Raw genomic sequence first — 19,173 nt, forward strand, 5'->3', positions numbered from 1 at the left:
GGCTGTGCTGGGTGCCATGACCCTCCCACCCTCCTGTCCCGTCCCACTCGGTGGGTTTTGGGGCAGGTGAATCTTTCGTATCCTCCCTTTTAAAGGAGTTTTCCCCTGCACAGCAGAGACCCTTTGCTCAGCAAAGGTAGTGAGTTAATAACCCTCTTTGGTCAGTAGAGTGGCAGCAGTAACGCACTTTTGTTAAAGGTAAACTTTACCTTTATCCGATCTGTAAAATATTATTACTACTGAAGGTAATGTTTCACAGATCGGATAAAGGTAAAGTTTCACAGATCAGATAAAAATATGGCTTTCCCTAATTCTATCTAATAATATGGAGAGAGAAGAAAAAAAAGAGTGAAAAAAGAGAAAGAAAGAAAGAGAGAAAGAAAGAGCATTTCCCAGGGCTTGGTGCCAAGTCCCGAGGTCTTGGTGCCTGCTGCTGGGGTGCCACGCTTACCCGAAAGCCTTCTCCGAGTTGTGGGTCACCTGCGTTTCTTCTGCCTCCAGCTCCAGAGCTGCTGCATGGGGTGTTGCAGGGCAGCCGCGGGCGTTGGCAGGGCTGGAGGGGTGGATTTTGTACCTGCCTGAGTGAGGCATCCTGCCCAAAGGGGACGGTGTGTGGGTGCCTCCTGCTGCCCTGGGGCTCCCCTGGGTGCTCTAGGCAGAGGGGTCAGCCCCAGGGGTGCATCCAGGTGCCGCCCCACCGTCCCGTCCAGGGGAAGGTGGTTCTCCCCATGCTGTGCCCTGACCCGATGCTCCCCTTCCTCCCACAGGCCTCGGGGTGCCAGCCCTGTGCCATGCGGTGATCCCTGAAGTGCTCCCTCACGGCTGGGCTTGCAGCCTCCTTCCTTCTCCTCCTCCTCCTCCTCCTCCACGGGGACAGCTGGCAGGAACAGGATCCCCTGGAGGTGAGTCCCTCACCATGGACGTCCCACTGGAGGGGCCACTGGAGCATCCTCCATCCCCACCTGCCCCACATGGACCCCAGCCCCAGCTCTGCTCCTTTCCCCACCCTGAATCACCCCCAAACCCCAGCTCTGCCTTCTCTCCCTGGGGTTGCCCTGTGCACCTCCCCCAATCCAGGAGCAGGGAGGGCACGACAGGGGCTCCCCCTCATTTCTGGCCCCCCCTGTTGTCATTCCCCCTTGTTCGCGTATGTCCATGGTCCTCTGGAGTCTGACACGGCTGCCTGGGGCTCCCTTCCAGGTGGAGCTTAGGGGCTTGGCCCCAGACATGGTCCTGCAGATGCTGCAGCCAGGAGCCCAGCACATCCTGAGGGACATGGATGACCTCTCTGCGCTCCACAATGTCACCTACCAGCTCCTCGCTGGCTCCCCCTCACCCCGTAAGAGTAAGTGGCTCTGGGTTTGCACATCTCCCCCATCGCAGCTGCACGTCCCAGCATGGACCTGCCCCATCGCTGCTGCGCCAAGGCAGGGAGGGGTCTGCTTCCAGACTTTTTGGGGTGGGGGACCTGCTGATACCTTGTGCCCTCCTCCCTAGTCAGCCTTTGCTGCTTGCTCTGGGAAGATGGAGGGGCAGAAGAAGGTCCGCATGCTCCAAGCACGGTCCATGATGCTTCTCCAAGCATGGTCCACCTTGGGACTGGAGTGACTGCAGATGTTTTGGGTTTCCCAGGTCTTTGTGGAGAAGGTGGCTGAGGTACCACCTCCCTGGGGTTGAGTTTCCTGCTCTCCAGTCAGGATGGTGGAGATGGTGGGGCTGGACTGCCAGAACAACGGCATAGTGTGGGAGATGTGGGTCAAGCTCTTAGGCAGGTGCACGAAGAGCAATTCACATGCAAACACCATGAGAAGGAGCTTAGGGCAGCCCCACGCGAGCCCATGCTGAAACCAGAGGTCCAGTACGTGCATGGTGCTGCACAGACCAGCAGCAAGAGAAGCTGCAGTGAAGCTGAACAAATGCAGCCACAGCTGGGCTGTGGGGAGGGCAGAAGGATGCCTCATCCCAGTGTGATTGCATCTCCACAAGGTCTGGAGTCGGGTAAGGGCATGCTTCTAGGATGTGTAGCCATGCCACAAAGCCACCCCTGCCCTGTAGAGTGTCTCTGCACTGTTCCTTCCACAGGTTTGGCTTTTTTTAAGGTGTTCTTCTCAAATATTTCTTCTTCAGAGGAGCTCCTGACTTCTCCTCCTGTCCTCTCCCTGCCATTTAGGCCAATTTTGGGCAACTTCCGAGACGGTGGGGGCTTCACCTTCAAAAAGGACCTGCCAGCCTTGGACATGGGGCCATAAGTAGCATTAACGGTGTGGGTTGGCCACGCAGAGCTTTTTGGAGCCCCCTCGTTGTGGCTTGCAGGGACAAACCTCACCGTGGTTCATCCCAGGTCACCCCTCAGCCTGTTAATGCCTTTCCTTTGCCTTGCAGAATTCTTGGCAGTGGGGTTGGCATCGGTGCGGCGGCCACGTGGCTACTACCTCCCGGCCACGCTCCAGTCCCTCTTCAAGCAGTCGACGGAGGAGGAGCTGCAGGAGATGGTGGTGGTGGTGCACCTGGCTGACGCGGACCCCACATGGAACACGCACGTGGCCGCCAACATCGCCCGCAAGTTCGCTCACCACATCCTCCTGGGTCGGCTCCTGCTTATCCACGCTCCGCAGGAGTTTTATCCCACCCTGGAGGGCCTCAAAAGAAACTACAATGACCCAGAGGAGTGGGTGAAGTTCAGGTCCAAGCAGAACGTGGACTATGCCTTCCTCTTCGCCTTCACCGCCAACCTCTCCTCTTACTATTTGATGATCGAGGACGACGTGTGGTGCGCCAAGTCCTTCTTGACAGCCATCCGCAAGGCACTGGCTTCCCAGGAAGAATCCAACTGGGCCACCCTCAAGTTCTCCAAGCTGGGCTACATTGGGAAGCTGTACCGCTCCAGTGACCTTCCTCGCCTGGCTCGCTTCCTCCTCCTCTTCTACCAGGAGATGCCCCGTGACTGGCTGCTGTCCCACTTCTGCCTCCTGCTCACCCAGAAGGACGTCATCCGCTTCAAGCCTTCCCTCTTCCAGCACATGGGCCTCTACTCCTCTTTCCAGGGCACCATCAACCGGCTGGAGGATGATGAGTTCCAGGCCGATGCCTTGGACCTTCCGGACAACCCGCCAGCAGCCTTGTTCACCGGCATGTCCGCCTTCGAGAACTACAAGCCCCTCAAGGCGTACAGCACAGCAGAGGGGTATTTTTCGGGGAAAGACCCAGCAGCCGGCAGCGTCTTCTCTGCCGTCTTCCAGCAGCCGGCCCGTGTCACCCGTGTCCGGGTGCGCACAGGCTCCAACGAGCGCCAGGGCGATTTCCTGCACGAGGGGGTGCTGGAGCTGGGCCGGCAGCGGTGGCCCAACGGCCAGGACTGCTCTGCCTACACCACCGTGGGCACCTTTGACAAGGGGACCTTTGATCGGCAGGGGCTGGAGAGGGGCACGCCTGGCCCTGTGGAGTGCATGAGGATCCGGGTAACCCGGGACCGGAGCGAGTGGCTCATCATCCAGAGCATCGACAGCTGGACCACGGCAGACACCTGACCGCGGGGGTGGCAGGTTGCCAAAGCAGCTGGGTTTTGTGCTGAGGCCTTTTATTTTTTTTCCACTCTTTTTGATATGGAATTAAATTATTGACTGCTGCTGGCAGTGCCGCGTGTCTCTGGAGGGACGGCGGGCGGACGGGGCTGGGAGCAGGGCCCAGCAGGCTGCAATGCCGGGTGTACGGGGAGGAGCAGAGGCTTGGGAGTTTTCAGGTTGGGCAGTCAAAAACCCCTCCTCCTGGGGAAGGACGGTGCACAGGACAAAGCTAATCAGCTAACTAACAAACCAAATAATTAATAAGGCAGTGGCGTTTTTTGCAACCTCTCCCCACCAGTCAGTTTTCTAACCCACTGACTCTGATTTCTATTTCCCCCCCCCTTCTATCCCATTTTCAAGCTGTTCCTGGGAGGGGCCGGGGGAGGGTAGGGGGGTGCTGCTCACCAAACCCCTCACCCTCCAGGACTGCGGACCCAGGGGTCTGGTCGCTGGGAGCAGGAACCCTACCACTGGTGATCCCTGATGTCTCGGTGCTCCTCAGAGGAGCACCGGCCACCAGATGGACCCATCGCACCAGCTCGGTCCCTGCCCGGCAGCTCTCAGCCGCTGCTCGGTGTTCAGAGCCTTCACATGGATTTTCTCCCTCTCGGGGGGGGGGGGGCGGTTGTCTGCAGTTCCCAGGGACCACACCCTGTGTCCGTGAGGGATTCACACGGAGAGGGAAGGACAGGGACGATGGGGTTTCTAACAGGGGGAGAGTGATTGAGCACCACAGAACAAGGCTGGGGAAAGGAAAACGTGACTTGGGTCTAAGGTGAAGCTCTGGGTGCTTTGTAGCCCAGCGAGGTGCTGAAGGGTACACACAGGCTGCAGGCACAAAGCCCCCCAAAAGTTTCTGTTCAGATTTGTCCGACAGGAGCAGCTTGGAGGGCTGGATCCTGCTGGGCAGCTCGATCCAGAGCTGTTGGCAGCACCAGCCCACCAGGCGGTGACGGGCGCCTCTCCCAATTAGGCTTTTAGCAGCGATCGCCCAGCTTTCAGCAAACGAGGAATTCCGACCTGCTCGGCCTTCCCACGGGACGGCTCGGAGCACTTTGTCCTGACCTGCGCCAAGCAGCACCGCTCCGGTGTGTCCGTGCTTTCAGCCCAGCTCTCCTGGAGCAGGAGAGTTGCCCTCTGAGCATAGACGGGCACAAACCAGTGCCAGGGGACCCACCTGCAGTGCCAAAACACCCGAGTGCCATAACCACAGCTCGGTCTTGAGGTCTTGCATCAACTTGCCTGCTGGGCACCGGAAAGCAGCCTGGAGAGCAGCCACTCAGTGCTGGGAGCCTCAGACCTGGCGTGAGGGGGCTTTTCCCTGAAAAAAAAGCCAGCCACGTAATTGATCTTTGTCTGCATTTAATACAGAGATGCTACATGATCAGCTCCAGCACCTTCCTGACATCATAAATATTCTCAGTGGGATCAATATACGCATTGCAGAATCACTTGTTTCCTCCACACAGCCCAAGCCCAGTCAGAGCTCTCGGAGTGTTTTGAGCAGCACGAGTGTCCCCTTCCCAGGGCCCAGGCAGTGTTTGCAGTGCTCCAGCAGAGCCTCTGCCCCAGTTCTCTCCGACACAGATGCCCCTGACCACACTGTGAGAGCACCAAGGGTTACCAATGTGGGTACAAACAGAAAGTTTTCTCCCCAGTATGTCTTTATTCGCTGCTAAAGCAGGAAAAGATACAAATGTAAATCAACCTTTTACCTGTTGGTCTCCTACTTGTGAAGGTACCGATCAGTTTTGTGGTCCTCACCTACACAGATAAGCTGCAATCTCAGCTACGCTGGTGTAAATCTGGACAGACTCCACTGCAGAGTGGAAATCCACTCTGTTTACACCAAGGTGAACGCAAGCAGCAGCTGACCACTGGCAGGGAACCCCCTCCTCTTCCTTCCAGTGCAACACACTTGTCTTGGCACCACGACACCCAATGAACATCGGTGCAAACTGGAGGAGGAGCAGGCGGCTTCTTCATCCTGAAGGAATGCTACAGACTTTATCCCACATAAAAATGATCCCACTATTTTAATCCCAGGAAGACTCAGCCAGCTTCCAACGCTCCGTACCAAGACCCCTGTCTCCGATGCGGGGGTGGGCTGGCAGAGACTTCGGTCCCAGCAAGGGCAACTCCGCCCGTGAGCTGGGGCAGCGGCGCCGCAGACGACCGCCCGTTTGCATGCAGCCACGGGGCGAAGGATCAGCGCAGATCTCAGCCAGGCAAGGGTTAAGGGGCCTCTGGGCTGAGAGGTGAAGGGCAAGGGGACAAACCCAGAGGCAAGCATTTTGGTCTGCTTCTCTCTACGAAGCCAGTACATCAGAGAGGTTTAGAGCTTTTGAACACCACGGACGGCCTGAAGGATGACTTGCTGTCTGTCTCGGCCGGCGGAGCTACGTTGTCTCTTGGGAAGTGGTGCCGCAGAGCTCAGCAAAGGTCTAGCTCAGCATCTTGTGGCGGTCAAAGACTGTCTTCCTCTGCTCCTGCACCTGGCGCTTCCAGCGCTGCTGAGCCCCCTCCACCCTCTCCAGCACCGTGTTGGCTCTAGCGCCAGCCGGGGCGGGGGCTGCGGCCAAGGATCGAGCATCCTGCAACAGAAAAAAACAGTGAAAGAGACTGAGGCGTGCCCAGCCCAAACACAGGAGGTGGCAGCTCAACTCTGGGAGAAATCTCAACTGAAAGAGCAATTCAAGGTTTGAGTTGTCCTGACAAAGAACTTCATTTTCAGAGCTCCTCAACGCCAGGCCCCCAACTCCAGCTGGAAAGCCTGCTCTTGGGGACCACCCGTGGTAAAGTCACAGCCCTCAGACAAAGTCCCCAGGAGAGGATTTGCACTAAGTCTAAACCTCTGCTGGAAATGCACTGCTAGGGGGTGCCAGGAGCCACGCTGCTAAAGCAAACTGCATCACCCCGCTGAAACTGGGCCAACAATTCCCTTCAGCCACGGCGCACCCGCTTACACAGGAGCTGCTCATCTGTTTCTCGGATGGTGCTGCAGGACTTTTGTCCAGCCCCGCTGTTCAGGCTGCTCCAAACAGCCACTTTTATGCTGCAGTAATGTCAGAAGGCCCCTTGGATGGGGTCCATCGTGGCACACGAGGCAGTCACAAGGCCTGTCCCAATGAGTTGACCGTCCAGCACGAGTAAGAGAAACCTTACCTAATATTTACAGTGGCATTTACAGTGGGCATCTAGATCTAAATCTGAATTAATGCTGTGGAGCAGTGGAGCAAAGTATCCTTTTAGGATACAATTCACCTCCTCCTGCAGGACCTCCTTCTTTCAGCAGAGGGAGGCAACAGATGGACTGTGCACCTCAGAGCGGCTACTCCTCGCTTACATCAGCGTACGAAAGAATTGGGCCAAACAGTTTTCACTTACAACGAAGTAAAACCAGGACAGTCTGATCCAGTGGTTTTCTCAGAGACTAGGAAAGGAGAGTATGTTCGAGCGTTGCAGCTTCCCTTCTCAAAGTGTGACTGAGCTCCTCACCAGCATCCAGAGCCACCAATTGCTAGGGAAGGCCTCCTCATGGGTCTCCTCCCAGCAGCCGGGGGCCTGGAGCAGCAGCTCGGGCACAGCTTGAGCACAGCCCTGGGGCTCCACCAAAGAACTTGGCTCCAAGAGAGAGCTCTGCCTAGTACTGCGCCCCGCTGAACTGCTCATGTCTGAACGGGGAAAGCCACAGGGAATGCTGTGCTGCAGAGCCACGCGCGGCACTAACAAGTCCTGGGCAGCCCTTGCATCCTGCAAACAGCGTGAGCTACAGATGAGCTCATCGCTGCGTGTGGCCACTCCACTCCCCCGCACTAGCCATCAGCTCTGCCTCCAACGCTTCCTCTCCGAGAGACCATCCCCATCTCAGTCTCCTGTATTTCCCTACAAGAGAAGGGAAGCTTCAGGGGAAGAAGAAAAGATTTACAAGTCAGGGCACTCCTGTTCTGAAATCCCCCTCGGAATCAGGCCCGATCATTCCCCCTAAAGCACCGCCTCTCTCCCGAGGGGAAGGATGTTGCACGCTGGATGCTGAAAACGCATGAATTTAGTGCAGCAAGAAATTTGTCCTCCCCCAAAATCTGTGAGAGAGAGACAGGCTTGCTCTTTGCTGCTGGGTCCTAATGTTCTTGCCCAAGATGTCATATGCCAACGTTCTCCAAAAGATGGGACCCAAGTGACATTCTGCTCTGGGGAGAAGCACAAGGAACAAGAGCCTGGATTCAACAGCGCCCAGCTGCAGAGCAGGGTCAAACACCACCACCTCAGAGGCTGCTCTTGTAAGTGTCTAGAACAGAGGCCAGCCCCATGTTTCAGCAAATCATTAAATCCATCCTTCCCTGGAAGCTCACCACCAAGGAACTACGCCCAGGACACTGCACGAACAGGAACCGAGGGAGGTGATTCTGCCCCTTTGCTCTGCTCTGGTGAGACCCCCCCTGCAGGGCTGCGTCCAGCTCTGGGGCCCCCAGCACAAGACAGACATGGAGCTGTTGGAGCAGGTCTGGAGGAGGTCGTGGAAATGGTCACAGGGCTGGAACACCTCCGCTGTGGAGAGAGGCTGAGAGAGCTAGGGTTGTTCAGCCTGGAGAAGAGAAGGCTCCAGGGGGATATTATAGCGACCTTCCAGTGCTGAAAGGGGGCTGCAGGGAAGGTGGGGAGGGACTCTTAATCAGGGAGTGCAACGATAGGACAAGGGGTAACAGTTTCAAACTGAAAGAGGGGAGATTTAGATCAGATATTAGGAAGAAATTCTTCACCATGAGGGCGGTGAGGCCCTGGCACAGGCTGCCCAGAGAAGCTGTGGCTGCCCCCTCCCTGGCAGTGCTCAAGGCCAGGTTGGATGGGGCTGGGAGCAACCTGGTCTGGTGGGAGGTGTCCCTGCCCACGGCAGGGGGTTGGAACTAGATGATCTCCAAGGTCCCTTCTAACCCAAACCATTCTGTGATTCTACAATACTATGATCTAGATGGACATACCAAATTCAGGCCACTTGGTAAAAAGCCACCCCCGGCTCCAGAGGACAGGTCTCATTACACAGAACTTGTACTTTGAACATTCCCTTGTGCTTCGCATGATCTGTGCTTTGAGTCTAAACGTTTACCTGTGGTCAGTGCTCAGAAAGCAACAGCACTGGTCCCACACTGGATCAGAGGGGACAAGCACGGGGCCACTCTGTTTCCCTGTCAGCCATTCTCTTGTCACCCGACCGCCCTGTCTCCACCCTGACCTCAGCCACCCACGTGCACCCTGCACGCACCAGCAGCACGGCCTCACCTCATTCTCCTCCTCATTGTGCAGGGGCTGGGTATAAGCATCTGGCTTCCGGATCAGAGGGTCCACCAGCACAAGGAAAGCCATGTAAAGCAGCAGTGCCCCCACCACGGACAAGTAAATGATGATGATCACCTGCAGTTAAGGACATCACAGTGGAAAAGGATCAGTAATGTCAGTAATAATAAAATAATCAGTAATGATGAGGGTTGGAACACCTTTCCTATGAGGACAGGCTGAGAGGGTCGGGCTTGTTCAGCCTGGAGAAGAGGAGGCTCCGGGGAGACCTTCCAGTGGGCTTCCAGTACCTGAAGGGGGCCTACAGGAAGGCTGGGGAGGGACTTTTTACAAGGGCCTGCAGTGACAGGGATGATGGTTGGAAGCTGGGAGAGGGCAGGTTTAGACTAGATACAAGGAGGAAGTTCTTCACCCTGAGGGTGGTGAGACACTGGAGCAGTTGCCTAAGGAAGCTGTGGATGCTCCATCCCTGGCAGTGCTCAAGGCCAGGCTGGATGGGGCTGGGAGCAACCTGGTCTGGTGGGAGGTGTCCCTGCCATGGCAGGGGGCTGGAACTAGATGATCTTTGAGGTCCCTTCCAACCCAAACCGTTCTGTGATTCTACGATTCTATGTAGATAAGAAGCACCACAGAGGCGAGGAAGCTCCTGTCACAGCTGCCTCTGATGTTTGATCTCTTCCCTCACTCTAATTTTGCTCACTACAGTCTCTTGCACTTGCAGGAAGGCTGATGAGACGCAGCTGCCCTCACTGCATAAACCATGCTGATCTTCTCCGCGCTGTGTCCATTTAGGACATGTGCTGCATGTGAAAGGAGACCAACAGGATGGGTCCCCAGTCAGAGGAGCTTGGCGCTGTCACACATCCTCAGCAAGAAGACTGGGCTCCTGTACAGCCTGCTCCTCGCTGCCAGGAGCCCTCCTGATCGTGCCCCTGGCACTCCCACCGTGTACTAGCGGTGGTAGTTTCATTTTCCCTTTCTGGGCTCTTCTCCAGGAACCCACCAGCCTAGCTGTGCCTGGGATGGTGTGGCACAGCAAGGAGAAGGAGCCAGCCACAGGGAGCAGACCCTCAATCACCTTGATGGTGGTGGTGCTGCGCTCCTCGTACTTGCACTCGCACAGCAGGCAGTAGGCCTCCACGTCGTTCCCTGGCACCGGCATGGGCTCCACAACGTGCAGGCAGTTGCTGCAACACAAGGCAACCAGAATCAGCGACACAACAAGGCGAAACCAACGCTCTGTGGAAGGATGCTGGGGTGACATTTTCTGTGCCTCAGTTTTCCCATCAGGCTGGTAATACCGGTCTGGTTTTGAGAGCTCCCCTCGCAGCTCAGCTAGCCCAAAGTTCCTGGGAGAGAGTGTCCAAGCGCCTTCTGCAGGGAGCTGGTTCAGGTGAAGGGGGCTGGTGGGGACACTCTGCCTCTTCTGAGAGCTGTGGCTTAAGAAACCACATCTCCCCGATCCCTCAATCTCTGTCCAAAAAGCGCCCCTCGCCTGGGTTGAACGTCAGCGACAGAAACGGCTTCCCGTGCAAATGCACGGGCAGGGAATTCCGTCCTTAGCACGAAACTCCGGAGCCTTGGCTTTCATGGACTGACCCCTGGGGCTCCGACCCACAACTCACCAGTCCTTCTGCGACACATTCTTGTTGTAGATGTTCCCGCTGATGTTGCGGTACGGGGGACAGATGCACTTGCAGCGGATGTCCTCCGAGCTCTGCAGAGGCAAGAGGAGACGCCATCAGCGAGTGAGCACGTAGGCACAGTTCTGCTGCCCTCACCACCCAGCAGCGCAGGGAAAGGCCAAACGCTCTCTACGAGAAAGAGGACTTCACACCGTGTCTCCCTGCGCTGCTTCTTTCACATCAATACCTTCACAGTTTTAAAATGTCTTGAGCACCTCTGCCCCGGACACGAGGTACTTTTCAAACAAATTTTAAAATGCAAACTCCAAAACACAGCAGAAGGCAGGACAGAGGCCACCGTCACATACATTCACAGCAATATAGGTGACAAAGACACATCTGCTGTAGCACTCCTTAGCTTTGCGAACTTCCACAGAAAAACAGGTGCTTCTCTGCCATTTTTGTTTCTGTTGTACTACACCCCCCCCGCCTCCAGATCAGTGCTCATGTCTGAAGCCGCTCACTCACCTTGCTGGCCTGCGCTGGAGGGAAAAGGATGCAGCAGAGCAGTGCCATCAGCAGCACGGAGCTCGCACACTTGTGGGTGCACTGGGCAAACATCATGGAAGCCTGAGGAAATAAAAATTCACATCCAGGATAGAGGATCTCAGCTGAAAGCAGCCAGAATGAGTCAGTTAGAGCTTTCTTTTTTGGCCCACTTGCCTCTGTTTTACCCAGAAAGTAGAAATTTATCCCTGAGTCAAGGCTGATGTCAGTCAGAAACTCCTGGCAACACTTTACACACATCCCAAGAAACACTCCTATCAAAAAAAGCTTCCACGATCTAGAGCCACACATCCAAACTACCACATTCCTGCAAAAAATATTGCTGACTTCATTACAGTTTGACTTCTGCAGCTCCACATAACCTCCTGCTACTCTCTCACTATTGTGGAGCTCTGCAACAGCTATTTTCCTGCTGACAGTTTTCCCCAGTAGAAGATACAAAACCAGGAAATCCATTGACCAAGAAAAGGAGTACACTGGGGCCTCACTGCTGAACTGCATAACAAATGTTAAATCATTCATCTTATGAGACTCAAAGATTTGCTTCTGAAGGGGTCAGCGTATTTTCCTCTCTCCTGAGCCATGAACTATGTATGGCAAGGGGGTGGAATATTTACTGATTCCTAAACCTCCTTTACTCCAAGATGCCTGTTCAGTAAAATCCTAATTCTTAAAAATTGTTCCAAGTTGCTAGCTTGGTGAATTCATGATACGCCTTTCCTTACGTATGCAAAGGTAAAGTTGTTCTAGAGACGTGTGTTCGCACAAATCCAAAGGAACACGAGTTCATTTTCTTCGCTGCAAAAAGCAAAGTCCGACTTAACAAGGCTGGCACTCACATTCCCACGGGCAGCACGGCTGGTGACAAGAGGCACAGCAGGCCTGTAAGTGCCACCTTGGGGACAGCTCTGAAAAGCCACTTCAGCACAGCTTTATTCAGGGAAAGTAATTTACACCTTCGTTAATCAGCTCCATATGCACACCTAATCCCACAGCTAACTCCAGGTACTTGGACTCTGTTACCGAACATAATTCCATTAGTATTTACATCACTGGAATGTTCTGTCACTGTTTGCTTTATCTCAGGTCCACACTCAATATTCACGTAACTAATGCTTCATCGACTTTATGGATTGCAAACACCAAGTTCACCTCTTCTTTACCTAAACAAAACACCAGTCACTTCTAACAAGCTGACCTACCAAACCCCATCAAAATGCATTCCAGCCCTATCAGCTTATTGCAGGATTTCTTAACCCTCTGCGCCCCAGTTAGCAGAAACCTCAAACAATGGTTCATTCTTTGGAGACACGCTTGCACATCAGGGTTTTAGCTCTTCATCAGAAATACCATGTGACTTATCCGAGCTGCACAGTGCACGTTCCCCACTGTAAGTGTTTTTGGACTAGTACTCGTTTGAATTTTTAACCCAACAATGGAGCTCATATTGGGAATTTAGTTTTAGCCTGCTCAACTAAATTCAGATCATCCAAACAGCTCGTAACTGTCATTTTTAATAAAAGCAAGGGAAAACACATGATCTATTCCACCATGTTTACCGGCAACAAAATAAAAACGTGGAATGACACCTAGACAGAGGCCACCCATCACGAACTGTAAAACACCACAGAAAGGCCAATTTACCCGTAGTTCAGGGCACCTGCACACAGGCCTTAAAGCTATTGTCTTCCAGACCACCAGCCAAGCCTACAGCAGCCATCTGCCTAAATCATCTCCAGTGGAGGAGAGCGACTCAGGCGTGGTTGGGGGCTCGGAGTTGTGACTGAGGAGCGTGGCAGCCCCCAGGCATGGACACTCCCCCCGCCCCAATCAGGCCCACAGCACAACGGCACCCACCCGCCCTGTGCCCCTTCTCCCTGGGAGTACCCCCAATAAACTCTTCACCTTTTCCATCACCTGCAGCCTTTCCAAGACTAAACCTAGGCCAGCTCCAACACACTGCCCAGCCCGGGATCTGCACTCTAACCACCCCCGACCCGACCCACTCGGACCCCCGGTCCCACCCCAGGCGCAGGCCCCTTTGCAAGGAGCGGGGCTTCCCCCGGCGGCGACCCCTCAACTCCCGCCGAAGAGCCGCAGATGCTCAGCCCTTCAGGGGGCTTTCACAACCCATCCCCACCTCCAGGGACCCGGGATGCCTCCGGTAACCCAGGCCGCCGCCGGAGCCGCCCACCACACCCACCGAGCAACCGACCACCGGGTTCCCCCACAGCCCCGCCCCGGCGAGGCCCCTCACGGCCCGGGCCCCAGGGGGCGGGAAGCGGCGGGGGAGCGGAGCAGCGAAGGGAACGGGCGCGGCCCGGCCCGGCCTCCCCTCAGGCCGCCCCGAGCGCAGCCCCCACCCGCCCTACCTGCCCCTCGGCGCCGGGGCGCGACGCTCACCACCCCCGACCCCAGCCCCCGCAAAGCCCCACCCTCTCCCCGGTCCCTGCGCGCCCATTGGCTGCGGAGGGTGACGTTCAGTGACAGGCATTGTCCGAGGCCAGTCGGAAGGCAGCTGGCCCGCCCGGGTCCCGAGTTGCAGCTCCGCAGCCCCTTCCCGCCCCTCAGACCTGAGGGGACGGGGCGGCGGGTGGGCGCTCAGTTCCCTGCTCCCCCCAGAGCAGCGGGCTCTCCCCTCAGCCGGCCTCACACCTTTCACACCAAAGGCGTTGCTGTGTCCATCAAAGGGACAACCCGGGCCACGCTGGTGGCCTTGGTTTTCGGCTGGTGTACGGTTATAAATGATCCTCTGGGCTCCAAGGCCGCAGGTCCGCAGTCCACCTCTTGTGTTGGAAACCACTGGCTCAGTTTTGCTCCATCATTGCTCCACGTTGTGCCTTTCCAAGGCCATGGGGTCTTGTGTTTCGCCCAAAGAGAACATTTCTGAAGTACAGGTTTCTAGAATTATCCTGGGTTTGTCCCGTTTTCTGCGGCCTCACCCTCAGCCTCAGGCATGCACGTGGCCTTGGCCTCGGCCCTGCTGCTGTGGCAGCGCCCTGGGCAGCGCCGCTCTGCAGCTGGGTGGGTTGCATTGCTTTTCCGCTCGCTCTGGCATTTTGCCGATTTACCTGAGCTCTGTCTGTGGCCCTGGATAAAGTCAGGATCAGATTCAGGTAAAAAGCATCCATTGATGGAAGGCGGGGCGGGGGAGGTGGAAGAGACCCAAACCTCTGGTTTAACTTCTTGAAACCTTGCGGCTAGGGCAGCTGTGCCTCACCCGCGGGTGGGCCTGGGCAGGGGGAGGCTGTTTGGGGCCGTGGCTCTGTGCAGTGGTGGGGCTGCTCCATGCAGCCTCCGTTCCACCTCCATGGCAGGAACCTCTGCGGCAAATGCTGTGGGGAGCCGTGGCCCATCATGGGAGGAGTGTTTCCCAACCTGACAGAGCTTGCTTCTTTGATGAAAGTAAAAATGAGAAGACTAAGGTGAGATAGAGTCAGCCAGAGATATATGTAAATCAGGAGGGAATGTCTGTCTGGCATAGATAGTTTTAACTTTTTAGAAAGGAGTAAATTGATTGAGACTGCTTGTTTTAGGGCTTGTAGAATGTGTAGACTGTGGAGACTGCCAGCCTTTAAAAGGTCCCACGCTGCTCCATACACTCAGGTATGGGAATTACTGATGTAAAAGCGTTTTCTCATGCCATTGCTGTAATGTGGAAAATCCTGACCCTGTCACGGCTGCATTCCCCCCCCCCCCCCCCCCATTCAGCTGGAGTCTGTTATAGGACCATGGCCTACGTCAGCTGGATTGATCCAAGGAAATATTCCATGAGAATTATCCTGGGTATTAGATGCACAAAGGAATTCTAATTCCTTCCTCCTACTCCAGTGTTGCCAAGTGGAAGAACCTCTTTGGTGCTAACTCAATCTCACTTCAGAGCAGAACCTTAGGCCTGGCTGCAGGACACTGTCAATATGAAATGTCTGAGTTTTTACAGGTTTAGAAGCCAGATGGAGATTTTATGTTACTGGCTTTCCCCGCACAATTGGTGAGGAGGTATTTTACCTTCTCTGACATGCCTGTTGTCACAGCAATCCATTTTTCTGTGTTCTTTTGCAGCCCAAAGGTACGTATCACTGCTTCTTGTGGAGCTGGACTAAACTGGATAGACATCTGGAGGAAGCGGCCTGAACTGGTGACAAGACACTGAGCAATCCCCTTGGACTAAGTAATGGGACAGCCCAGGCAGCTGAGACACCGAATGCAGGGATCAGGGTTTTTAGGTGAGTCCCTCAAAGACAGACCCACCAAATACAAGATGAGCTTGAAAGTTGCATTTCAGTTTCAAGCCCTTTTTTCAAGAGACTGGTTTCCAGTTCCTTGGAAGGGAGGGTTAGCTGCATGTGCATTTCCTCCAGGACACCATTTGCTGTTCCCTTTCTTGCTGGCTTTCCCTCTACCCAGCAGGCTTTTTTTCTGTCCCAGGTGACTTGGACACAGTGTGCTCTGTTATCTCCTGGATGTCATCCCTGCGCTGTGTTTAAAGCCCAGCAGCAGTGGAAAAAGAGAGAGTTTGGCTGGAGGGAGCAGGATTTGCTGCTTTATTTCTCCCTACCAGTTGCTCAGCCTTGTCCTGATTCATAAGTGCACCACTATACAGATCCAACAGTTGCCGTCATGTTTCCTGAATTTCTTGGTCTGCTGAATTCAAGTTCCTTCAAAATTCTAGCTCCAGTAGTGGGTCCTGAACCCTTTGAGATCTTGCTCTGGATTCCAAGTAATGTGGGTTGATGTTAGCCACTGAAACTGGCCTGCAGAGATCTCTGACTTGCACAGTGGTCTGGCAAGAGGCTTCATTGTAGTTTGAAGACTATGGGATTAGCAATGACTTCCTGGGGCTGTTCATTCCCCATTTCGGCCTCTCATTTTGCTGGCAGCAGGCAGGTGAGAGAGGTGCCTCAGAGGAGCTTTCCATAAGCAGTGTCTTGGGAATAGAGGCCAAACACGATTCATTTGGCATGGAGGGAGAGAGAATCAGAGATCAGCACAGAAACAAAGAAACACAAATATGCAAAAGAGGGAAAATGCATCAGGCGTCGCTGTTAATGCCCTGAATTCTCCTCTTACCGATGTAATTAGTCCTTACTGGTATGTGCAGTGTCAGCTTCTGAAGGACAGGTGGCATTTTTGTTAACATGACCAGCGGCTAAGGGCACACAAGAACAGCTTGTCCTTGTTCTTTCTGGAAATGGGTATTAGCGACTACACTGTAAACCTTCTTCCGGCACCCCGACGGGGTCACATCAGCTGCCAGATATTTAAAGGGCAATTTATTTTAAATTGTAAACAAACAGATTGCCTTGTAGAGATGCATCCTACTATTATAAAAGGCATCCTATAATGCAGGGAGAAATCACTTCATTCTTCACCTGCAACAAAACGGTCTGGTCTTTGCATTAAGCATGACATGAAATTTGCTCACAAAATGCTTTCAGAATTGTAAACTGACAGGAGAGGATGCAAGGGTGCTTGGGCATTGGGCCGGCCTCCCTGAGCTCTCTTCCTTGCACAGGATGGTTGGTTAGCCCAAGCAATAGCAATTCTTCTTCTCTTTTTGCTATCAGCTCCCTCACAACTCCAAGGAAGCAGCTTCTGGTGACGTGCCTCAGTTTCCTCAATCAAATAGTTCACAGCAGTGCCGTAGGGTTTCTGTGAAGGTGACTGAGGAGCTTGTGAGGACCACAAGAACTGCTTGTGAGGGTGCGTTAAGATCTCAACATGAAAGACCTGATGATCTTAAAAAGACCTGTAGAAGCCTCATAGAGATTTCTGAGCATATGGTGGTGGAGAAACATTGTCAATCACAGGCAGGAGCAGCTGGTGTGTGCGTGGGGGTTGACAGAAGATGTGGCTTTCCCAGCACGCTGGACTCTGATAACCCGGGAGATACAGTGTCAGTATGTGTCCTTTGGTCCTGCCCAGACAGGCTGGCGTTGTGAAGGACCCTCTGTCAAGCATGACCTCTCATGGGATGAACGGGGTAGAGAGCAACCATTAGTGTAACAGCCATGAAAGGATAAATCTGGACCATGGAATTTGGTGTTGGGTCTCATGGCTCACAGCTGTGCAGCAATTGCTCACTCGCACCTTGAAGCGTGACGGTGAGGAGACTCGTAGCGTTGGCGACGGGCGAGGGGGAAACAACCCAGACGTGGCTTATGTCCTGGAGAGCTTCGCGGGCTGCTTCTGCCCCTAGATTGGAAACCATTTCCCGTCTAAGTGTTCAGAGTTTACAAAGAGGACAGCTGAGGAGAGAGACCTTGTCCAAGTTCACCCAAGCCTCTTACAGTGCTAAGACTAGAAGAGGGAGCTGCTACACCCCAGGGCAGTGCTCTGGCCACAGGTCCACACTGCTTCCCTCTGCTTGACTTCGGTGTGCTTTCCTAAGCAAGGAACAGAGGCCTCGTTAGAGGGGAAAAGGGAATTCTCTGTGGCCAGAAGTATTTTTCAAGAGCCGATGCTCTGTCCCGGAGCCTGGGAGCCTGTGTGGTGATGCAGCCCTACTGTGAACCACACAGGAGCTCGAGAACCAGTTCGTCTGCTGGAGCTTCCATCTGAAGGGGTAGGGGAACGTGCTCTTGCGGAGCTGGGCAGATAGAGACGTTGCAGAGCCAGACACATCACTGGTTTTCATCTTCTAAGACACCAGTGTGGAGCACTGCCCACAGCGGTGGCGCTTACAGCACATTTGGGTGTATAGATGTCTGTGAAGCATCAGTGACACTCTTCCTGCTATCCTCCTGCTAACGTGCCTGGGATGTGGGGGAAGAGGGGAAGCAATAAAATCAGGCTGGGTGAGATAGATCATGTTTGTGGGACTGAGCAGCTGCAGCCTCTGGTGACAGCCCTCTGCTGCTTGGTTGCGTCGCACCCATCTCTGCATGGCGCGAGCTTCCCTGTAGGTCTCCTCCTGACCTGGCAGAGAAACCCTGCCGTTGGCACTCTTTTCTGTGCCACCTGGTTCAGCCAAAAATAAGTTTCCCCAAGATTTTTGGTGGAATGGCATGAAACACTGGAACATTTAGGACTAGATGTATTATTTGCATCAGGCCTGCTGTGGGTCAGTTTAACCTTCTAAAGGTCACGTGCTTGCTGGGCTGCAGTCATCCCAGCCCACCTCACCCTGTGATCTACTCCTATGAACTTCGTCAGCCTAGAGCTGTTGAGCTCGGCTGATAGTCAGGGATCCCTCCTTCTGATTCAGAGTGGGGGAAAATACTTCACATGAGACCAAGGGAGTCTCTCCTGTCAGAGGCCACTGCTTTGGGGGCAGTTTAAAGCCACATCCTCGTTGCTTGGCACTGTTTTGGGCGCAGCAGTATTGGATCAGGTGTCTCAGCCCTCTTCCAACTTACACAGCTGGGGTTTTGTTTCCCGAAAAATTCCCAAGTCTCAACTGGATATGGGATTCATCATCTTCTGCCCTGCCATGCTGAGCCACTGCTAAACAGCTGCTCTGTTTTGGAAAGGATGAAGTGATTTCTCTGGAGACCCCATGGCAGGATGGATTTCCAGTGTGTGAAAGTGCTGGCGGGACTGGGAGGGGGCTGTGGTTATAGGATCCCATCTGTACTTGGCTCCCTTGGAGCTCTCCAGAAATGATAGCAGCAACTTGGAGAAATAATTCAGTTGTGTTTGGAGGAGGTAATTTTCAGTGTAAGTGAGGTATATGCTCAGTTTCTCTGGCAAAGAAGAGAATGCAAAAATGTTAATAAGTGGGGAAGTTCCCTCAGTACAAGCCAAGCGCCGTGAGTTCTCAGCTTTGCCATCAGCTTTTAATTAGGGAGTCCGCAGGTTGGGCCATCCCTGTGTATCCATCGATGCATGTGGGAGTTTTGCCTCTCGCTTCGGGGCTGAGGCTCAAGGAGGAGGGCAGGAGAGGCACCAGCTACAGTGGCTCGTCATCTTCTGTGTGGTCCCGCACTAGAGAGGGCTGAGAGAGTGTGTCAGTGGGTTTTGCAGCTCTTGGAAAAAGGACATGGTGTGATTATAAGCCTTTTATTTCTATGTTACTGGGGTGAATTAAAACGTGAGCCAGAAAAGCAAGCCCTGACCTGCAGGTGGGAAGCTCCTGAAGGCTCCCCGTGTTACAGCGGTCACTTTAATACATAAGTGCACCTGTA

General features: G+C 54.3%; 2 protein-coding genes across 2 annotated transcripts; one reads left to right on the forward strand and one right to left on the reverse strand.

Annotated features, from left to right (window-relative positions):
* The first annotated feature begins 791 nt into the window (after positions 1-791).
* On the forward strand, positions 792-3,527 carry LOC104347639 (alpha-1,6-mannosyl-glycoprotein 4-beta-N-acetylglucosaminyltransferase-like). The gene is given in 3 exon segments (XM_086476637.1): positions 792-902; positions 1,201-1,345; positions 2,383-3,527. Coding segments are annotated over 3 exon segments (1,401 nt in total).
* A 2,480-nt stretch (positions 3,528-6,007) lies between these two features.
* On the reverse strand, positions 6,008-11,101 carry TMEM9 (transmembrane protein 9). The gene is made up of 5 exons (XM_009952725.2): positions 11,009-11,101; positions 10,481-10,572; positions 9,934-10,042; positions 8,841-8,972; positions 6,008-6,157 (listed from the first exon to the last, which is right to left on the reverse strand). Exons 1-5 carry the CDS (start codon positions 11,099-11,101, stop codon positions 6,008-6,010), a joined length of 576 nt encoding a protein of 191 aa, XP_009951027.2.
* Between the last annotated feature and the right edge of the window lie 8,072 nt (positions 11,102-19,173).

This window comes from Leptosomus discolor, chromosome 21 (genome assembly GCF_034619465.1).
Source record: "Leptosomus discolor isolate bLepDis1 chromosome 21, bLepDis1.hap2, whole genome shotgun sequence".
NCBI lineage: Eukaryota > Metazoa > Chordata > Aves > Leptosomiformes > Leptosomidae > Leptosomus > Leptosomus discolor.

Coding starts and splice junctions, on each gene's coding strand:
- TMEM9 (XM_009952725.2), bottom strand. CDS start 11,101: ATGTTTGCCCAGTGCACCCACAAGTGTGCGAGCTCCGTGCTGCTGATG. Junction 10,043..10,480: donor AATGTGTCGCAGAAGGACTG/GTGAGTTGTGGG, acceptor CTTGTGTTGCAG/CAACTGCCTGCACGTTGTGG. Junction 8,973..9,933: donor GCAGCACCACCACCATCAAG/GTGATTGAGGGT, acceptor CCTTAACTGCAG/GTGATCATCATCATTTACTT.